At 41.3% G+C, this 20,696-nt stretch overlaps 1 protein-coding gene across 1 annotated transcript in view; it reads right to left on the bottom strand.

The window, feature by feature from the left end:
* Window positions 1-209: 209 nt before the first annotated feature.
* The window catches only part of sarnp (SAP domain containing ribonucleoprotein), a 34,461-nt gene continuing 13,974 nt past the window's right edge, over window positions 210-20,696 (bottom strand). The window contains exons 6-11 of the mRNA XM_072567191.1: window positions 17,057-17,130; window positions 15,442-15,467; window positions 10,317-10,342; window positions 9,235-9,303; window positions 1,134-1,217; window positions 210-578 (exon numbers count right to left, since the gene is read on the bottom strand). Coding sequence (XP_072423292.1) covers window positions 537-578; window positions 1,134-1,217; window positions 9,235-9,303; window positions 10,317-10,342; window positions 15,442-15,467; window positions 17,057-17,130 — 321 coding nt within the window. The 3' untranslated portion in view covers window positions 210-536. The remainder of the gene's footprint in view (window positions 579-1,133; window positions 1,218-9,234; window positions 9,304-10,316; window positions 10,343-15,441; window positions 15,468-17,056; window positions 17,131-20,696) is intronic.

The following is a 20,696-nucleotide window of genomic DNA, read 5'->3' as shown; positions in this document are numbered from 1 at the left end:
TGATCAGATGGATGAATGTTCATATCTATGATTGTGCTTGAGCCAAGTTGTTGCCATTGTCTGTTGATGACCAACGCTTACTGCAATTTGCCTAATGCCCCGTCATCAGGGTTTTTGTCTCGAAGTGTTTGAAAAACAGGAGAATGCAATAATTTCACAGAGTTACATGCACTCATGTTTATAAATGAAGACTTTTGCAGCTTGCAATGTTTAACAAAGACAATGTTTTTTAATTATTTAATCAAGTCTCACTTGGTTGTACAGTACCTGCATAAAGTTCCACTAAGATTAGCTCCAGCCTGCAGCAGTGACTTACACTCCTTGTTATCTCAGCATCTTATTCCTGATGCAACTGTACATTCTAGCTGTTTTAATTAAATAAGTCATCTAATTTCTGACACCTTGCAACATCCATTACTGCAAACTGATACACAATAGGGAAATAAAGCACATTTCAGTTTAAAAAGTATCCTAGAAAAAAAATCTACTTGATACACATTTAAAATATTCTTGGTAAAAAAAAAAGCATGGTGTTATCAGACAATTCCAAAACGTTCTGCTCTTTTCCTCTTCTTTGCCTAAAAAAGAAGGTATCAATATCAGAAAGTCTATTAATTTACAATTCATTTCTTATAGTATAAACTGATCCTAGTCATCTTAATGAATTCAGCAATGATTATATCACGAGAGTTCGCAGAACAATGATTCATCACCCACATCCACCATGAGAACCATAATTCTATTGATGATGGAATCGATCATATATACTATATAAAATGATTATATAGCATATTCAATACCATATCCATATTGCCACTCAACCACAAGGCAATTACATCAAATTTTGATTCATTAGTTTGGAGTCCACAGGGAACAGGAGACAGCAGATTTGTATCTTCACTCCATCCAACTGCTGGAGTTGGTGACCTTTCATTACTCCTCCCCACCCCCACCCGACAGACACACAAGTCTTATCAACCCTAGATTTAAAATGATTAGATTTGCAATTGCTAAAAGCAACAAAATAAAACATTTACGCATATTAATCATTACTAAAACCAGTCATGTAAAAACCTAGAGATCAGAGCTGGCGTGTTTCCATGGTGTTGGCTAATTATGTTGAGTTTGATTACCTCAACATCATCCCCGCCTCCCGCTGAACTGGTCACAATTCCAAATCGCTCCTTTCTCTTTTTCATTTTTTCATCATCTTCAGTCTACAAGCAAATATAAACACACATTAAAATCAAAACAGATATCAGAACTAATTCAAGACAGAAATGTCCATCGCAATTCGTAAATACAATATGATATGGGACAAAGCCACAAATACGTATATAAAGAAATGAACATTTGTGCACGATTCCAGACGGCTGCAATTGCACAGCAGCCAAACATCATTAAAAAATTACAATGAACTGAGAAAACAACTTCTCATCATGTCCCAGCAGTTAACATACTGCACAAAATTATAATACCCACTGAAAGCTCTGGGTAACAAAAGGGTTACAAAGAACACAATCGGTATTTTTTGGGTAAACTGAGTAAACCATAACAACAATAAACAGCAAAAGTGTACCAAGAATTCAGGCAATTTATAGAGAGAGAAAAAAAAAGAGTACTCTGTCCCAGCATAGCCAGGAAAAGAAAACAGGTAGCATTAGAATTCAAGTCATTGTTTGACCTCAAATCTCTAAATACTCCTTAAACATTTATTGGCATGTGCAGCTTTGGTGCCATTACCAAAGAAAGGAAAAGAACTACCGGATATTCAACCACACAGCTCTCGGCATTTTGGAAATGACACTTATCTGAGCGTTGTGAAACATTAAGTGGTAAACATTCAATGCACTATGCTAAATCAATTAAAGCAATTTGCTGGCATTCAGTGAGGTTCTGCCCTGTTAATAAAAGACCTCGAGTTGAGAGAACAGCCATGACTTGGTTGTATAGCACTTTGAAGAGAAACAAGAGGCTTTTATTGCTGACAATTGATTTGGTGTTGAACTAAGCAGCAGTATACAAGAGGTTGACTCATTGGATTAGAATCAGTTTCCCCATAGAGTTTGGTTAAAGCAGTATTTCAATTTCATTTCAGAGCACATGGGAGGACAAAAAAAGTTGTTCCTTTATCAAATCAGGAATGTGCTAGGAACACACCATGTCTGACAGCATCTGTGGAAAGAAAAACAATTCATGTTTCAAGTTGAACATGGTGCCTTCAGAAAATATTCAGTTGTATGTGAATTGAAACAATTCACAATTCTCTCTTCACAGACGCTTTTATCTTCCAAGTTTTCCTTTGTGTTTTTTCCAACATTGGGCTGCACGCTTCATTTAAAACATGTACTGCTATCATCCCTCTTGGTCTATCCACTGACATAGATTGGTCACTGCTTCTTTGATGCTCATTGTCATATAATCAACAATTTTCCAAACAAAATATTGAGAAGACCAAAGCCATCATTTTTGATACCTCCCAACAACTCCATCCCCTCCCTGGTCACTGTCTGAGCCTGTACGAGCATGCTGTCTAATCAGATTCAGATGAGCTTTGACCTCAAATCTACTTCACCACCAAGTCTACCTATTTCCACCTCTGCAGCACTGCCTGTCTTCACCCATGCTTTAGCTCACTTGCAAACCTTATCCATGCTTTTGATATCTCTAGACTCGATTATTCCATGTTTTATGGTAGGTGAAAGACTGGCCAAAAAAACATGTCCTCACCCAAACCTCCTGCTACCCATATGCTAACTGACCCAAGTACCATCCACCACTCCGCTCACTAACTTCAATTGGTTCCTTATTCAAAACCAAGGCACTGTAACCAAACCAAATTCCCATATGTATGTCCCAAACTAACTCTGCCCTCCATCAAATTTGGCTTTTTGCCCATTCAATTGCTCCACCATTGGCAGATACCCTCAAGCTCTGGGATTCTGTACCAAACCCCTCTACCGCTTTTTTTCCTTCCTAAGCCACCTTAGAACTTATCAGTTTAGCGAAACATTTGATTACCTATCATAATACCTCTGTGTGGTTTGGTAACAATTTTGTTCAATACACACACTTGTGAAGTGGTTAGAGACATTTAACTACATTAAATATTGCACATATATCCAAGTTATGCACACTCTTGGTAGCTTGACAAAATTACATAAATAATCCAATCTGTAAAAACAACCAAACAAGTTTGCTATTCAGACATACAGAATCAAATCATTCCTTCCCCTTCATTTGTCCAAGTTTAAATACTTGCATAAAACAAGTTAGAAAAAGTACAGCAGGAGAGATTTGCAGTGCTTTAGTTTCTGTAAACCCTGGTTCCAAATTCTAAGCAGCTACCAGCTACCCTCTACCACAGCTCAAAGTGACATAAATTAGTTTTTTTTCAAAAAATCTAACTAATTGAGTTTGAAAAGCAGTTTCCTAACACAAGCAAAGTCAAAGGATCAGGTAGGAATACAGTACTATTATGCAACAGGGCTGTGATTACAACACTTCATTGGTTTCAGACCCTGGGTTGTGGAACAGGACAAAAAAAAAGGTTCCCACTCCTAACTGCTGCCCAGTGACCCTTGCTGGAGTGTATTTGCAAGGATCAGGTAAGGAGGGAACAAGTGGACATGACTCTCTGCTAGCTAACTAACCAACAGACAGACAATCAAATAGGCAGGAATAAAGACAGGGTCACTGCTATGTGTAGAACTATACCTCATTGCAAGTTACTCAAGGACAGCATACTTGCACTAACTCACATGCGACCAAAGACTAATTCAGAGCAGCAAAAAAAAGCATCGGAATAATTTCAGCAACATTAAAAGGTCTAATAGAACACACCTAAGGTCCAGTGTAATTTCATTGCACGAGTTCTGCGAATTAAATTGCAATGGTGAGAAGCCACATTTTGTCACAACTTCTGCTCCTCTTCTGTTCACTTCCCCATGGTTCCATTAAATCAAACAACTAAGAATAAGGGCATGTAGAGGAGGAGAGCAAGGTTTCAAAAGTACATCCACAACCACTCCCCATTTGCAACAGCCTGTATGTAGCAGATGTCTCCTTGTAAAAATACAGGCAATAAAACTAAAACACCTGAGGTAGAAATATAGTCCACATCAACAAGAAACATTCAGGAGGTTCAATGAACTGCTATAGTCAACTTCACATTGTAAAAATTTCCTATGCAGCTGGTTCAATGATTACACAGTCATTCAATACCTAACATCTAATATTTTGGATAACTTTTTAATAGAATCACCATCTATACAGACATCTACAATAAACTAAATTGTAGTTCCAAAGTAATTTTTATCGCATCCCATGAGCAGCATCAAGATTCAATCACCGAGGCAAATAGAATTTAGTGGAAAATAATATTTTTAAAGCCATACTATCAAAACATTTGATTTTCCACCACTGAATTCTGTTTGCTTTTCCCATTCAAATATTGAAAAGGTCACTTTGGAGAATGCCCTTTCGGACATCAGCTTGCAGTTACATGCAGATAAACAAAGGATGCCTATTCAAGTATTATTGTATTACCAGCTGGGTTTACTTCCTCAATTACACAACTACACTTTGCTCCTGTGTTCAGCACCAATACACACCACAGAGTACGACAACTCTAGGGGAGGCAATAAGGATAAATGTGGCCTGGTTCAATTGGTAAGCAATGTGTTTCTCCTTTAATGGCTCAGTAAGCAAAGGTCATTTGCACTCACCTTCTCTCAAAGTCATTAAGGAAAAAAAAGGTTAGAAAACTACACAATCCTTGCACCTTCCATGTTCACACGTCCAGGCTTGTGGCTATTTTTGCTGGCAACGTTTTATTACCCATTGGCTTAGATTCAGATATTGTAATCCCCCAGCTTCTCATGTTTTTAAAATTGTGTTGTTACCAGTCTGCAACGGAGTAGAGACTAGCTGATCACTGCAGTGTTGCAGACGTACAAAGAGAGTGTACACAATCACAAGTCCCTTCTCACAGTAAGGGGCCAACGGCAATGACAACTTCACTGTGCTACAATGTTTTTTGAAGCTGTCAGCTGCATTCTCCCTGCCATCAACATTCATTATACCATCTAGCGTGGCTTGATCGAGAGCTCCACAAGAACTCTCAGGGGGTAGAAAGAATACATTGTCACCTTAAAAGGCTCACCCAGGCAGCACTCTTAACACAAAGCCAATTTGTTTGTGGATTCAAACTTAGCAAAAACCCAGGTGGCAGATGAAGCTTACAGAACAGAAGTTTACACCTGCCATAAAAATGCAGAGAGATTTTGGCAAAAAATCTTCATGTACTTGTGAAGAAATGGCAAACTGGATATTTAATACAGAGCTGTATTGTTGCTTCAGTGTTACGCAAGAGGGTCATTATTTCGCAGCATGCTGCAATGAGCCCACTTCCAACTGTGTACAAAAACTTCCCAAGCACCCTTTGATAATTAAATTTTCTACCCTTGTTACAGTCAAAACATTTACCACCTAATGGCGGTCATTATAATTCGCTCCATGTGCACATTTCCTGCAAGTGGTGGTGTGCCAAGTCCATTACCAACTACAATAATGTTTTCTGTACTAATTAGAAGCCATTTGAGGCTGAAGGTGATTAACCAGTCCAGCAAGGAATATACCAAACTTTTCAACCTGCAAGTCGGACCTTCCATTCTACCACCTCCACTTTCTGCAAAAATGGCCTGATTAGCTGCCACCTCAACTAGTAGCAACTAATTGTTTGAAATTTGTCATCTGCTTTTAGCAAACTGTCGCTTATAACTGAAGTATTCTTTATCTCTCAGGCCAATGGAAGCCAGGACAATATTAAGCATATTAGAAGAAAGCAGTTAATGAGGTTAATTGAGAACTCCAGGTTTTTTTCAAATCAACTTCAGCCAGAATTGCTGAGTGGATGATCCATCTTGAACCTCTCTCCTGAAGTCCCAAGCATCAGATGCCAATTTTCAGCCAACTCAACTCATTCCACATATCAAGAAATGGCTGACTGCACTGGATACCGCGATGGATATGGACACAGATAACATTTCAACAATAGTACTGAAGTGATGTTTCCCAGTACGAGTCACACACCTTGCCTAGCTGTTCTGGTACAGCTACAACACTGGCATTTACCAAACAACGTAGAAAATTGTCCACAAAAGACAAGGCATATCCAACCAAGCCAGTCTCCTCAACTGTCAGTAAAGTGACTGAAGATGTCATAGTCGATCATGCAAACAGCACTAACTTAAGAATATTGCCCTCTCTGACACCAGAGGCACTCAGCATCAGGCCTCATTACAAAGTGTGCACAAATGTGGACTAAAGAACTGAACTCTAGAGGTGGGGCGAGTGTGACTGTCCTTGACATCAAGAAAACTGTACCATCAAACAACCCTGACAAAACTGAAATCAATAAAATTCAGAGGGAAAACTCTCCAATGTTTGGAGTCATACTTAGCCATATAAGGGAAAATAATTGTATAGTTGCAGGATGTTGCTGCAAGAGCCCCACAGGGTAGTGCCCCATGCCCAGCCATCTTCAGCTGCTTCAATAATAACCCTTCCATTATAAGGTTAAAAGTGGGGACGTTTGCTGCTGATTGAACAATGTTCAGCACTGGCCTGAATCTCCTACAATTAACACCTTTGACCAACAACTGAACTGCTCTGCTCACACTGTGAATGACAAGTGCAGGTCAAAGTCTGGGACTCTTCAGCAAGCAACTTCCTTCTGACTACCCAAAGTTTGTCTACAATCTAGAAGACAAGTCAGGAGTGCAATGGAATTCTCTCCACTCGCCTGGATAAGTGGAGTTTCACTAACATTTATGATGCCAGCTGATGACATTACTGGACAGTCAGATGTCAGTGAAATCTGGCTTAACAGAAATTGTGTGTTTCAGTTAATATGGTGGTCAGTCACCTAGGCAGTAAGTTTCCTTAGCAACAGAAAATAAATTACACAGAATATTGAATGCAATTAGCAAGATCTTCAAACATACAGCAAACCAAATTTTCAATTTGTTTCCTAACACCATGAATTTACAGCCGCACAAATCACTCTTCTAGATCATACCAAGTTTGATTTAACTAATTCTCCCCAGTTTTCTGAACTGTGGAGCCTTCTGACACACACTGTCTCAAAACAGGGCTCGACTTCCTCAGCTTTTGCTAACCTGCAGATTTCTAAACAAATACTCTAGGTCTGGAAGCTGCAACAACTGAATTTTTCTACAATTCCCTTAGTTGCAATGAAAAGAATTCCTGTCGGAGACTATTGCTGCTTATGGCCCCCGTCAGGTCTCTGCCAAATTGCTCTAAGAACTTGCAATTGCTGGTTTTCTAAACCAAAATCAACCCTTGATTGTTATGACTGAAAACAAGCCAATGCCACTCAATGTTTACTGTACTGTTGTATAGCACCATTTGTATAAACAATTTTCCATTCACAATCCAGGTGTTCTCTGCTCCCTGGATTAGGTTCTGGACTAATTGCCTGACAGGTGATTTTTTTCTTTGAGAAAAACCCTTCACAGAAATAACCAACAACCACAATCACTATCTTGAATTTCAAATTCCAAAAAATGACAGATAAGAAGCATGACACAGGCCAGGACAGAGCTCACTAAAGGTGATCAAGGAATGGTAAGGATGCAGGCACAAGAGTAAGAGAGCACACTTCCTCTCGGTGTTCACACTCTCATGTATGCAGGCACGCATTGACCCTTGCTGTACAGATTCAGGAGGCCTACTAGACCATAGTGACTGCAGTCCTACCAAGGGCAGCACCACTCGGAGTTTCATATCCAAACCTACTTGAAGTCTTATTCGCCAGTGCTGCCACTGACTTACAACAAAGAACAGTACAGCACAGGAACAGGCTCTTCAACCCTCCAAGCCTGCGCCATCACATTTTGCCTGTCCATTCTAAAACTGTCTTCATTTACAGGATCCGTACCCTTCTGTCCCCTTTCTATTCGTGTATTTGTCCAGGTGAATGTTGCTATTGGGTCTGCTTTCACCACCTCTACTGGCAGCACATTCCAGGCACTCACCATCCTTTGTGTGAAAAACATGCCTCACGCGTCTCTGTTAAACTTCCCTCCCCTCACACCTTGAACCTGTGTCCCCGAGTAATTGACCCTTCTGCCCTGGGGAAAAAAGCCTCATACATTCTACCCTATCCATGCCATTCTAATCAGTCACCCCTAAACCTCCTGCACGGCAGTAAAATCAAACCTTTCTTCATCACTAAAATCCTCCATACCAGACAACCTTTTCTGTACAGAGCTGTATGCAATATTCCAAGTGTGGCCAAACTAAAAGTTCTGTAAAGCTGCAGCATAACTTGTCTATCCTTATACTCAATGCTCCTTCCAATGAAGTTAAAAATCACAACACCAGGTTATAGCCCAACAGGTTTTCACTAGTTTTCAGAGCACTGCTCCTTCATCAGGTAGTTGTGCTGTGTGCTTCGAAAGCTAGTGCTTCCAAATAAACCTGTTGGATTATAATCTGGTGTTGTGTGATTTTTAACTTTGTCCACCACTAGCTCCTCCACATCATACTTTCCAATGAAGGCAAGCAGGTTACAAGTCATTTTTTTTAAACCATCTTTTCTCCCTGCGCCGCTACCTTCAGTGATCTGTGGACCTGTACACCAATACTCTGAGGGGATGTTCCCAGACCCACCCAATAATGCATTCTCTCTCTTGCAAACCCCCTCACAGCCAACATCGCTCCCGACATCTTGGTCTCAGTGAGTGAGGAAACTCACTCATACAAGTGTCAGGTGTTCTAATCAGAGGCAGTTTCTCTCCTATGTTTGCTAATGATAGGCACATTAGTGAGACTATCAGCAAATGCTGGAGAGAAAAGTCCTCCATCCAAGAGCATCTCCTTGCATGATGCTCCAAATACAACTACGTTGGTCGCAGGTCAGACAGGATCCCTAGGTGGGCTGCAGTTTGGCCCACAGACTGCCCATTAGACAAATCCAACCTAGAATGTAAGCCAATAGGGTGCTGGGATTGGTCAGGTTTTCACCCCATAAGCTTCTCCAATATTTTCTCCTACCTGATATTTATTATCTTAAGTCACTCACTCTTATTGGCACCTCAACTATCCTGCCTCTGGTGTGGAATTTTGCATCTTCCCCCACTGCCAAAAGCATAACAAGGTATTAAGTTCTGTCAAAAAATACTCAGTTTGAATAGATTCTTCACCTACCTTTTTTGAGAGTGATGAGACATTCATACCAAATCTTTCAGCTCGCTCCCTCAATTTTTCAGCACTGATCTGAAAGTTAGAGTAAGCCTTCAGAATAGTGAAGTAAATGTAATTCACTGGAACAAAACTAATTCATTGTCTAATGATTACTGTATCGGAAAATTTCTTTCATACACTATGTTTAACATTCCAAGGTGTTTCACAAGCAAGTTATCAAAAAAATATTCACATTAAGCAATACTGTACAAAATTTTGGTTTCCTGAACCAAAGTGATAGATTTAAAGAAGCATTTTACAATGCAGCAGAGAAGTTTAAAGAGCAAGTTTCAAAACTATCCTGTTTCTAGTGTGAATTTTTGTCTTCAATGAAGACAGACATCTTCTCCCACCTTCCAAAGCATAGCAAGGTTTTAAATTCTGACAAATGAAAAAAAACTTGCACTTTGCATATAGAATCTTCAGATAATCAAATTCAAAGCAGGATGATTAAATTTGGGTGTGTGCAAGAGGCCAGAAGCACAGTATTCTGGAGATAATGTCACTCATATGCTGTTGTTAAAAGGAGTAAAACATCAAGGCTTTTCATGGAAAATCTGACATCTTAACAGGTTAGAGATAGGGAAGACAGAGGCCATGAAAGTATTTGAAAACCAGGACAAAATTCGAAAACAGATCACCTGCTTGATTTAAAAAACCAGAATAAATACCACGTACATGAAGCTTTTTTTTAAAAAAACATCTTCAAACAAATACCTTCATTCATATATTAAAATTCACAACTTAATTGAGTTAGCATTTGATTGAATCAATTTTTAGTCAATATACTGGAAGATATTCCACTTGGAAGCTGTTTTAATCAATGCACAACATATTCTGAAATTCTACTACATCGTCAAGTCATTTTCAAACTGATGACTTCACTCAATATTGCATTACATCCCATGTACATACATCCAAGCTTGGAAAAAAAAGAAACTCTGCCGCTGGCGATTCAAATTATGATTTGACACTCAGACAGAAGATTCAGATGGCATTTTTTTTTAAATGAAAGAAAATCTAATCTAAAAAAAAATAAAACATACCGTAGTTTTGATAGCTCCTGGAGTACCTGTATTGAAAAGAATGAAATTCATCATCAATCTGGTGACCAGTTCAGAAATGCAATAAGGCCAAAGACAAAGACTGGAAATATGACTGTCATTTTTTTTTGTTTCTTTAACCGACATGTACAGCCTTGGGACTGACCATTAAAAAAGACTGTGCATTCACTTGTGGGACATGGGCATCACCAGCTGGCCAGCATTTATTCCCCATTCCTAGGTGACTCTTGAGAAGGTTGTGGTGAGCTGCCTTCTTGAACCACTGCAGTCCATGTGCTGTAGATGTGCCCTTAGGGAGAGAATTCCAGGATTTGACGCAGTGACACTGAAGGAATGATGATATATTGCCAAGTAGGCATGGGTGGTGCTGGTGCGAGCATTCTCACTTCTGACCTTTTATGATGGAGGAAAGGTCATTGATGAAGCAGCTGAAGTTGGTTGGGCTGAAGTAGGGAGATCGAAGAATTCATAGGCCGGCAGATTTTGGAAAAGTGCAGATGTAGCAGGGTTGTTGTTAAGGGTGACTTGAACTTTCCCAATATTAACTGGAACCTCCTTATTGCAGATAGTTTGGATGGAGCCATTTTTGTCAGGTGTTCAGGAAGGTTTCCTTACTCAGTATGTAGACAGGCTGATGAGGGGAGAGGCCATTTTGGATTTGGTACTCAGAAATGAGCCAGGACAGGGGTCAGATCTCGTGGTGGGAGAACACTTTGGTGACAGTGACCACAACTGCGTCACATTTACCATAGCCTTGGAGAGGGAAAGGAGCAGTTACCAAGTGAAAATATTTAATCGGGGAAAAGGAAATTATGATGCTCTCAGACAGGAGTTGCGAAGTACAGATTGGGAGCAATTATTCCACAGAAAGGGCACAACAGACATGTGGAGACTGATTAAGGAGCAGTTGTTGAGAGTGATGCATAAATTTGTTCTTCTGAGACAAATAAGGTGGTATAAGATTGAGGAGCCTTGGATGACCTGAACAGAGGAGATTCTCGTCAAAAGGAAGAAGGCAGCTTAGATAAGGTGGAGAAAAAGCAAGGGTCCAGCACAGCTTTAGAAGATTACAGGCTTGCTAGGAAGGAGCTCAAAAATGGACTGAGGAGAGCCAGGAGGGGGCACGAGAAAAGGTTTGGCAGGAAGGATTAGGGAGAAGCAAAGGCATTTTACTCATACGTGAGGAATAAGAGAATGATCAAGGAGAAGGTAGGGCCGATCAGAGATAGGGTAGGGAACTTGTGTGGGGAGTCTGGGCAGAGAGGGGAAGCCCTAAATAAGTTTTTTGCTTCGGTTTTCACAAAGGAAAGGGACCTTGTTGTGAATGAGAACTCTGAGGAGCTGGGAAACAGATTTGAACAGATCGAGATGGAGAAAGTTGATGTGCAGGAAATTTTGGCGAACATTAAGATTGATAAGTCCCCAGAGCCAGACCAGATTTATCGGAGGTTGCTCTGGGAAGCAAGAAAGGAGGTTGCTAACCTGCAGGCGAAGATCTTTACCTCCTCACTCTCCATGGGAGTCATACCAGAGGACTGGAGGGAGGAGAATGTTGTTCCTCTTTTCAAGAAGGGGAATAGGGAAATCCCTGGCAATTACAGACCAGTCAGTCTTGCGTCTGTGGTCAGCAAGGTTTTGGAAAGAATTCTGAGGGATAGGATTTAAGACTATTTGGAAAAGCATAGCATGATTAATAACAGTCAGCATGGCTTTGTGAGGGACAGGTAATGCCTCTCCAATCTTACTGAGTTCTTTGAAGAGGTGACAAGACAGTTTGACGAAGGTCGAGCTGTGGACGTGGTGTACATGGACTTCAACAAGGCACTTGATAAGGTTCCCCATGGTAGGCTCATTCATAAAGTCAGGAGGTATGGGATACAGGGAGATTTGACTGTCTGGATTCAGAATTGGTTGGGTGACAAAAGGCAGAGCGGTTGTAGTGGGAAAGTATTCTGCCTGGAGGTCAGTGGTGAGTGGGGTCCCGCAGGGCTCTGTTCTTGGGCCTCTGCTCTTTGTAGTTTTTATAAGTGACTTGGATGAGGAGGTTGAGGGGTCAGTTGGTAAGTTTGCTGATGACACAAAGGTTGGAGGTGCCATTGATCGTATCGAGGGCTATTGCAGGCTGCAGCGCGACATTGACAATATGCAGAGCTGAGAAACGGCAGATGGAATTCAACCTGGATAAATGCAAAGTGATGCATTTTGCAAAGTCGAACTTGAATGCTGAACATAGGATTAAAGACAGGATTCTTGGCAGTGTGGAGGAACAGAGGGATCTTGGTGTTCAAGTGGATAGATCCCTCAAAGTTGCCACCCAAGTGGATAGGGTTGTTAAGAAAGCATATGGTGTTCTGGCTTTCATTAACAGGGGGATTGAGTTTAAGAGCCACGATGTTTTGCTGCAACTCTACAAAACCCTGGTGAGACTACACTTGGAATATTCCGCCCCAGTTCTGGTCGCCCTATTATAGGAAAGATGTGGAGGCTTTGGAGAGGGTGCAAAGGAGGTTTACCAGGATGCTGCCTAGACTGGAGGGTTTGCCTTACAAGGAGAAGTTGACCGAGTTCTGATTTTTCTCTCTGGAGAGGAGGAAGAGAGGTGACCTGATCGAGGTGTACAAGGTAATGAGGGGCATGGATAGAGTCGATAGCCAGAGACCTTCCCCCAGGGCAAAATCGACTGCCACGAGGGGTCATAGTTTTAAGGAGTTAGGAGGGAGGTATCGAGGAGATGTCAGAAGTATGTTCTTTACGCAGAAAGTTGAGTGTGCATGGAATGCGTTGGTGGAAGCAGAGTCATTGGGGACATATAAGCAACTGCTGGACATGCACATGGAGAGCAGTGAATTGAGGGAAGCATAGTTTAGGTTATTTTATTTTAGATTAGGATTAATCCTCGGCACAATGTCGTAGGCTGAAGGGCCAGTACTGTGCTGTACTTTTCTATGTTCTATGAAGACACAAACCCAAGAAATTCCTGCAGAGATGTCCTACAGCTGAGATGACTGACCTCCAATAACCACAACCATATTCTTATGTGCTAGGTATGACTCCAACCAGGGGCATTTTCCCCTGAATCCCATTGACTCCAGTTTTAGAGTCATAGAAGTGTACAGCACAGTCCAACCTGTCCATACCTAACCTAATCTAGTCCCATTTGCTAGCACTAATCCCTCTCAACTCAGAACTAGAGAGCATAGGTTTAGGGCGAGAGAGGAAAGATATAAAAGAGACCTAAGGGGCAACTTTTTCACACAGAGGGTGGTACGTGTATGGAATGAGCTGCCAGAGGAAGTGGTGGAGACGAGTACAATTGCAACATTTAAAAGGCATCTGGATAGGTATAAGAATAGGAAGGGTTTGGAGGGATATGGGCCGGGTGCTGGCAGGTGGGACTAGATTGGGTTGGGATATCTGATCGGCACGGACGGGTTGGACCAAAGGGTCTACTTCCATGCTGCTCATCTCTATGACCTCATCAGAAGTCACACGACACCAAGCTATAGTTCAACAGATTTATTTGAAATCAGAAGCTTTTGGAGTACTGCTTCTTCATCAAGCGAAGTCACAAAGCAGCAGCGCTCCGAAAGCTTGTGATTTCAAATAAACGTGTTGGACTATAAACTGGTGTGAGACTTCTGACCTTGTCCATCCCAGTCCAACACCGACACCTCCATATTATGGCTACCACTTTAGGACCTTGATCAGTATTGCTGGTGCTAAGCCACTCTTGGTAGTAGGCATTGAGATCCTCCAGAGTACGTTGTGCGTCTTTGCCAGCATCAGTGCTTCCGCCAAGTGTTGTTCAACACTGAGGAGGACTGATTAAACAGCCAAGGGAGAACAGTATGTGGTAATCAGTAGGTGGTTTCCTTGCCCATGTTTAACATGAAGCCATGAGACTTCATGGGGCCCAGAGTCAATGTTGAAGACTGCCAGGCACCTCTCTCCCGACTGTATACCACTGTGCCACCACCTCTGTTGGGTCTGCCCTGCCGGTGGGACAGGATGCATCCAGGGACGGTGGTGGTGTCAGGGACAGAGAGAGAAAAAGTGAGGACTGCAGATGCTGCAGAATATATCAGAATTGAAAAGTGTGGCGCTGGAAAAGCGCAGCAGGTCAGACAGCATCTGAGGAGCAGGAGAATCAACATTTTGGGCATAAACTCTTCAACCAGGAATGCCTGTCCACCACCCATCGTCCTTGGTGCTAGATAGGACTCCAACCAGTGGACAGCTTCCCTCCCACATTGATTTCAATTGACTTTAAATTTTGCTGGGGCATCTAGTAGCTCCATCCAGTTACATAATGCCCCTGTCAAGAACAATTACTCTCACTGCAGCTTTTCAATCCAACTTTTTCATTTATGCCTGGGCCAGGACTGCAACAGAGTCAAAATTGATTGGCCTTCACAGAACCAAAATGAAAATAAGATTCTTAAACCAAGCAGTCCAAGATTATTAGTCACCCTCACCCCTAAATTGACTCTGAAGACAGATCAAGTGTAATGGTTACAGTATTAATTCAACCACAGCCATTAGGAAATTTGCAAGCACCTTCCAATTCAGATTCACTGCAAATAATAACATTCAGTCTGTGTTAACCACTGCCCACTGTGGTATAGCCAAGGCAAAGAATTCAAGACATACAAGCAGTAGGGCAGATATGGTCATTGTTAAAAGGGGGAAGAGAGAAATTCAAGAGTAACAGTTTCAAAAGATCAGAACAAAATACCTCTTGCAGGTTTACTGTTTTATCCTCAACATTTGTAACAATAACCTGGCTCACGATCAAAGGGACTGGCTTTAGGAATGGTGGCAGTCAGTGAAGTGAAGTACAATAAACAGCCTGAGAGCAGGTTTTTTTGTTAAAGACAGACAGGAAAGGAGACACATAGAAAAGAGAAGTTGCTTCAGGTGTACAAGTACAGCAAATTTAATGTGCACCCTTACAGCAACTGATCGTACAGACTGGTGGAATATACAGATGCATGGGATAAGATGATCTTGTTATGTTTTGTTTTCTTGCTCAAGTTAGATCCTTTCAAACTCATCTTTAATATTGGGAACAACGTTGGATCAAACACCACTGAGATTTTTTTCTTACCTTTTGTTGCAACAGGCAAACCAAACCTATTTTGGAAAGAATAGATTATTAGAATTTTCTAAAAATCCATGTAAAACTAATGACAGCACTGTGGTACAGACCACTGAACCTTTTGTCTTATATTTAGCTTGTTTGAGAATGGATTAAAACCACTTTTAAAGTAGTTGATTAGTGAATCAATACTGCCATCATCTGGACAGTATTAGGATAGATACTTAAAGTAGTAAAGAGTAGAAAGAATGAATGAGCCTTAGAACTGACCAGCATTTTGTTTCTTCTCAACCAATTAAAGATTTAAGAAAATAACTAAAACTAAGAGCTGCACAAGTTTGAGGACAAAACATAAGATTGCCTAGGATGAAAACACTAAATGCATGCTTCAGCAGTTTGACCCTTCAACAAATAAAAGTAGTTCAGCTGCCAGAGAAGTGATCTGAGTTTTGGACTGATTAGCTGACAGATTTATTATTAGAGTAGTATTAATTACTTGAATTTTTTGGTTGTTACAGTTTGCACCAGAAAAAGAGAGCACTGAACACTTAACTGAAGTTCATCCACACCTAAACTGGGGAAATGGCTTACTTCCTCTTCTCTGCAACTTTCTTCCCCCTCAGTTGAGACAGATCAAGTTTGCGTCAAAATATCAGTATCTAAAACCTCCAGCAACTACTGGAACGCATTCAGGAGCTGATTTGCACCTCTCTGATATAAGACAAGGTGACAGTTTAGCCCCTCAAGCCCATTTTACCATGGTTAACCTGTGACCAAACCCAGTCTTTGTTACTGACAAAAAAAAATTAGGAATACGGAACAAACATCTCAGACTTTAAATTAATTGATCTTGCATCAATTTCTGTTTGCAAAAAAAATTTCAACCTTCTACCACGTCGTGAAGAAGTGATTCCACATTTCACCCCTGAAGATTAATTCCAAGTTTTAAGACCATACCCATAGTCCTAGACTTTCCAATCAGTAGAAATTGGATGTTTGTTTTGCTATCTGCTCTTCTTAACATTTTGAACAGTTCAATCAAATTGACCCATAGTCTTCTACATTTCAAGGACCACAAGAGTTTACACAAAATGTCCATGTATTGTTCTGGAAAACTTATAGTGCAGTCCTTCCAAGGACAATACTCAAATTGGAATCAAGAATACAAGTGAACTGTTACAGTAATGTAGTTATCTACCTGTGTTTTCCTTTAAAAGAAAAAGTAATTTACCAAACTTAATTTTTTGTTGGATAATAAAGTGGAAGATCACCACGTTAGCATTTAGAAATCACTGACAGCTGTTTGAAGGATAGGGTGTTAAAGGAACACAGGAACATTACATGTACTTGTTTAGGTTTATTATTCAGGTGAAGACCAAAACTAAAGACTGGTTAAGCAAACTGACCTGTTTCTATTTTTTAAGTTCTATATAATAGCTCCCAACATCATGATCACTATACTATATATTTGTATCAATATGCACAGTATGACAGTTCAACTCTATTTTCCTGAAAAATGTGTCACCCCACAAATGAAATTCGTGTTGCATAAAGGTTAAATTTAAAGTTTGACAGCAAGTTTAGGTAGAGTATCATATCCAAGCTGGTTCGTGCAATAACTTACCGTGCAGCACGAGCAGCTTTCTTACTCTCCGCTGTCCCTGGTACATTGAACCGCTCTGCTCTTTTCTTTAGCCTCTGTAAAGAGGAAAACAAAAGTGAAGGGATATCAAATTCAACAAGCTGTTTTACTAAATCTCTCAACTGTTAAGAAGTGATCAGGCAGTCACATGAAATTCCCAATGGCAGTCAGTGCACGGTACATCTCCATCTTTGTCTTGAGCACACTATCCTATACGCAGTTAAAAAAAACTTAAGCAAAGCAGTTAAAGGAACATGATATCCAAGTGCCATGAGGTACCACAATAAGAGCCACTAACCTCACAAGGTGGGATAAAAGGCAAGTAGAATATTATTTTTTTGTTATAATTTAATTCTGCGATAATTTAATTCCAAACAAATTCAGAAGAAAAGGATTAGGTTAAGGTGGTCAATAGCTATCAGTGTTCAAACTTCAAGTCTTTTTTTTCTTCTCATTCATCTCCACCATTTTGAAAACTTTTTCTCTTCTCCACAGCCTTCTGCACCATTCAACATCAGTTGAGCAAGAGTTATCAGCAAGCCTCTTCCAATTTCGTCTGGAGAACACCAGTCACAGACTCCTCTTCCTTTCTCGACGCAGGCAAATAGAGTCATAGACATGTACAGCATGGAAACAGTTCCTTTGGTCCAACCTGTCCATGCCGACCAGATATTCCAACCCAATCTTGTCCCACCTGCCAGCACCCGGCCCATATCCCTCCAAACCCTTCCTGTTCATATACCCATCCAAATGCCTTTTAAACGTTGCAATTGTACCAGCCTCCACCACATCTTCTGGCAGCTCATTCCATACACATACCACCTTCTGCGTGAAAAGGTTACCGCTTAGGTCTCTTTTATATCTTTCCCCTCTCACCCTAAACCTATGCCCTCTAGTTCTGGACTCCCCGACCCCAGGGAAAAGGCTTTGTCTATTTATCCTATCCATGCCCCTCAATTTTGTAAACCTCCATAAGGTCACCCCTCAGCCTCCGACGTTCCAGGGAAAACAGCCTCAGCCTGTTCAGCCTCTCCCTGTAGCTCAGATCCTCCAACCCTGGCAACATCCTTGTAATTTTTTTCTGAACACTTTCAAGTTTCACAACTTGTTTCCGATAGGAAGGAGACCAGGATTGCACGCAATATTCCAACACTGGCCTAACCAATGTCCTATACAGCACCAACATGACCTCCCAACCCCTGTACTCAATACTCTGACCAATAAAAGGAAAGCATATCAAACGCCTTCTTTACTAACCTATCTACCTGCGACTCCACTTTCAAGGAGCTATGAACCTGCACTCCAAGGTCTCTTTGTTCAGCAACACCCCCTAGGACCTTACCATTAAGTGTATCAGTCCTGCTCAGATTTGCTTTCCCAAAATGCAACACCTTGCATTTATCTGAATTAAACTCCATCTGCCACTTCTCAGCCCATCTGGTCCAGATCCTGTAGTAATCTGAGGTAACCCTCTTCGCTGTTCACTACACCTCCAACTTTGGTGTCATCTGTAAACTTACTAACTGTACCTCTTATACTCTCATCCAAATCATTTATGTAAATGACAAAAAGCAGAGGACGCAGCACCGATCCTTGTGGCACTCCACTGGTCACAGGCCTCCAGTCTGAAAAGCAACCCTCCACCACCACCCTCTGTCTTCTACCTTGGAGCCAGTTCTGTATCCAAATGGCTAGTTCTCCCTGTATTCCATGAGATCTAACCTTGCTAATCAGTCTCCCATGGGGAACCTTGTCAAATGCCTTACTGAGGTCCATATAGATCACATCTGAATACTTGTACTTCATTCTGTACTGTACCACCCCTACAACACTAGCTAAAAGCATTTTTATGCTGCTGTGGTTTAAAAGAGTGGAACTATGCTGGGCATTTGATGCCAATTTTCCACATATTTTCAGCAGGACCAATTGTTAGTAAAGTGTTAGTTTGCAAAATAGACCAGTGAGCCTTATGTCTGTTAGAGGAAATGTTTTGGAAAGGATTATGACAGATAGGATTTATAACCATCTAGCAAGCAACAATTTGATTGCAGATTGTCAACATGGTTTTGTCAAGGGCAGGTCATGGCTCACAAACCTCATTAAGCTCTTTGAGAAGGTGACCAAAGATGTGGACGAGGGCAGGGCAGGGCAGGGCAGTTGATGTGGTGTACATGGACTTCAATAAGGCATTTGATAAGGTTCCACATGGTAGGCGGTTGGAGAAAATACAGAGGCATGGGATTGAGAGTGATTTAGCAGTTTGGATTAGAAACTGGCACTCTAAGAAGGCAGCGAGTGGTGGTTGATGGAAAATATTCAGTCTGGAGTTTGGTTACTAGTGGTGTGGCACAAGTATCTGTTTTGGGACCACTGCTGTTTGTCATTTTTATAAGTGACTGAGACACAGGCATAAGTGGATGTGCTCGTAAGTTTGCAGATGACACAAAAGTCGGTGGACTGGTGGACAGTGTGGAAGAACGTTGCAGGGGAACTTGGGTAAATTGCAGAATTGGGCTGAGAGGTGGCAAATTGAGTTCAACGCAGATAAATGTGAGGTGATTCACTTTGGGAAGAATAACAGGAAGGCAGAATACTGGGTCAATGGAAGGATTCTTGGTAGTGTGGATGTCCATGTACATAGATCCCTGAAAGTTGCCACCCATGCTGATGTTAGGTTTTATTGGTACAGGGATTTGAGTTCTGGAGCCATAATGCCATGCTGCAGCTATACAAAACACTGGTACAGCCACCCTTGGAATATTGTGTACAGTTCTAGTCACCCCATTGCAGGAAGGATATGGAAGCATTGGAAAAAGTGCAGAGCAGAGATTTACCAGGCTGTTGCCTGGTCTGGAGGGACGGTCTTATGAGGAAAGGCTGAGAGAATTGGGTCTGTTGTCATTGGAAATAATAAGGGATTTGATAGAGACAAAGATGATCAGAGGATTAGATAGACTTTCACGTCTACCCTTTCTCCCAAGATGATAATGTCAGCTTGTATGAGGGGACATAACTACAAATCGAGGGGTGATAGATTTAAGACAAATGTCAGAGGCAGGTTCTTTACTCAGAGAGTGGTAAGGGCATGGAATACCCTGCTTGCCAATATAGTTAACTCAGCCACATTAGGGCGATTTAAACAATCCTTGGATAAGCACATGGATGATGATGGGATAGTGTAGGGGGAGCTTAGATTAGTTCACAGGTCGGCGCAACATTGAGGGCCGAAGGGCCTGTTCTGCGCTTTATTATTCTATGTTCTAAAACTTGTAAAATCCACAAAAGTGAGCGCCTCAGAAGTAAAAGATGACTGAGCTAACTGCATAGTAAGCTTTTCACAGCATTTAAAATATGCTTGATTGACATCGTACAAGTACCTCAACACTGAGCACAAAGCCATCGCATAGGGGTGGCATGGTAGTTAGCACTGTTGCCTCAGTGCCACGTCTGTGGGGGTTTCCTCTCTGCTCCAGTTTCCTGTGGATTGGCCATGCTAAATTGCCCATAGTGTCGCAGGCTAGGTGGATTAGCCAAGGTAAATGCAGGATTTCAGGAGGGGTGGATCTGGGTGGGATGCTTTTCAGAGGGTTGATGTGAACAGGTGCAATGGCCTGCTACTGCA

This window comes from Chiloscyllium punctatum, chromosome X, assembly GCF_047496795.1.
Source record: "Chiloscyllium punctatum isolate Juve2018m chromosome X, sChiPun1.3, whole genome shotgun sequence".
NCBI classification, from domain to species: Eukaryota; Metazoa; Chordata; class Chondrichthyes; order Orectolobiformes; family Hemiscylliidae; genus Chiloscyllium; species Chiloscyllium punctatum.
This window is presented reverse-complemented; position numbering and strand designations above follow the sequence as displayed.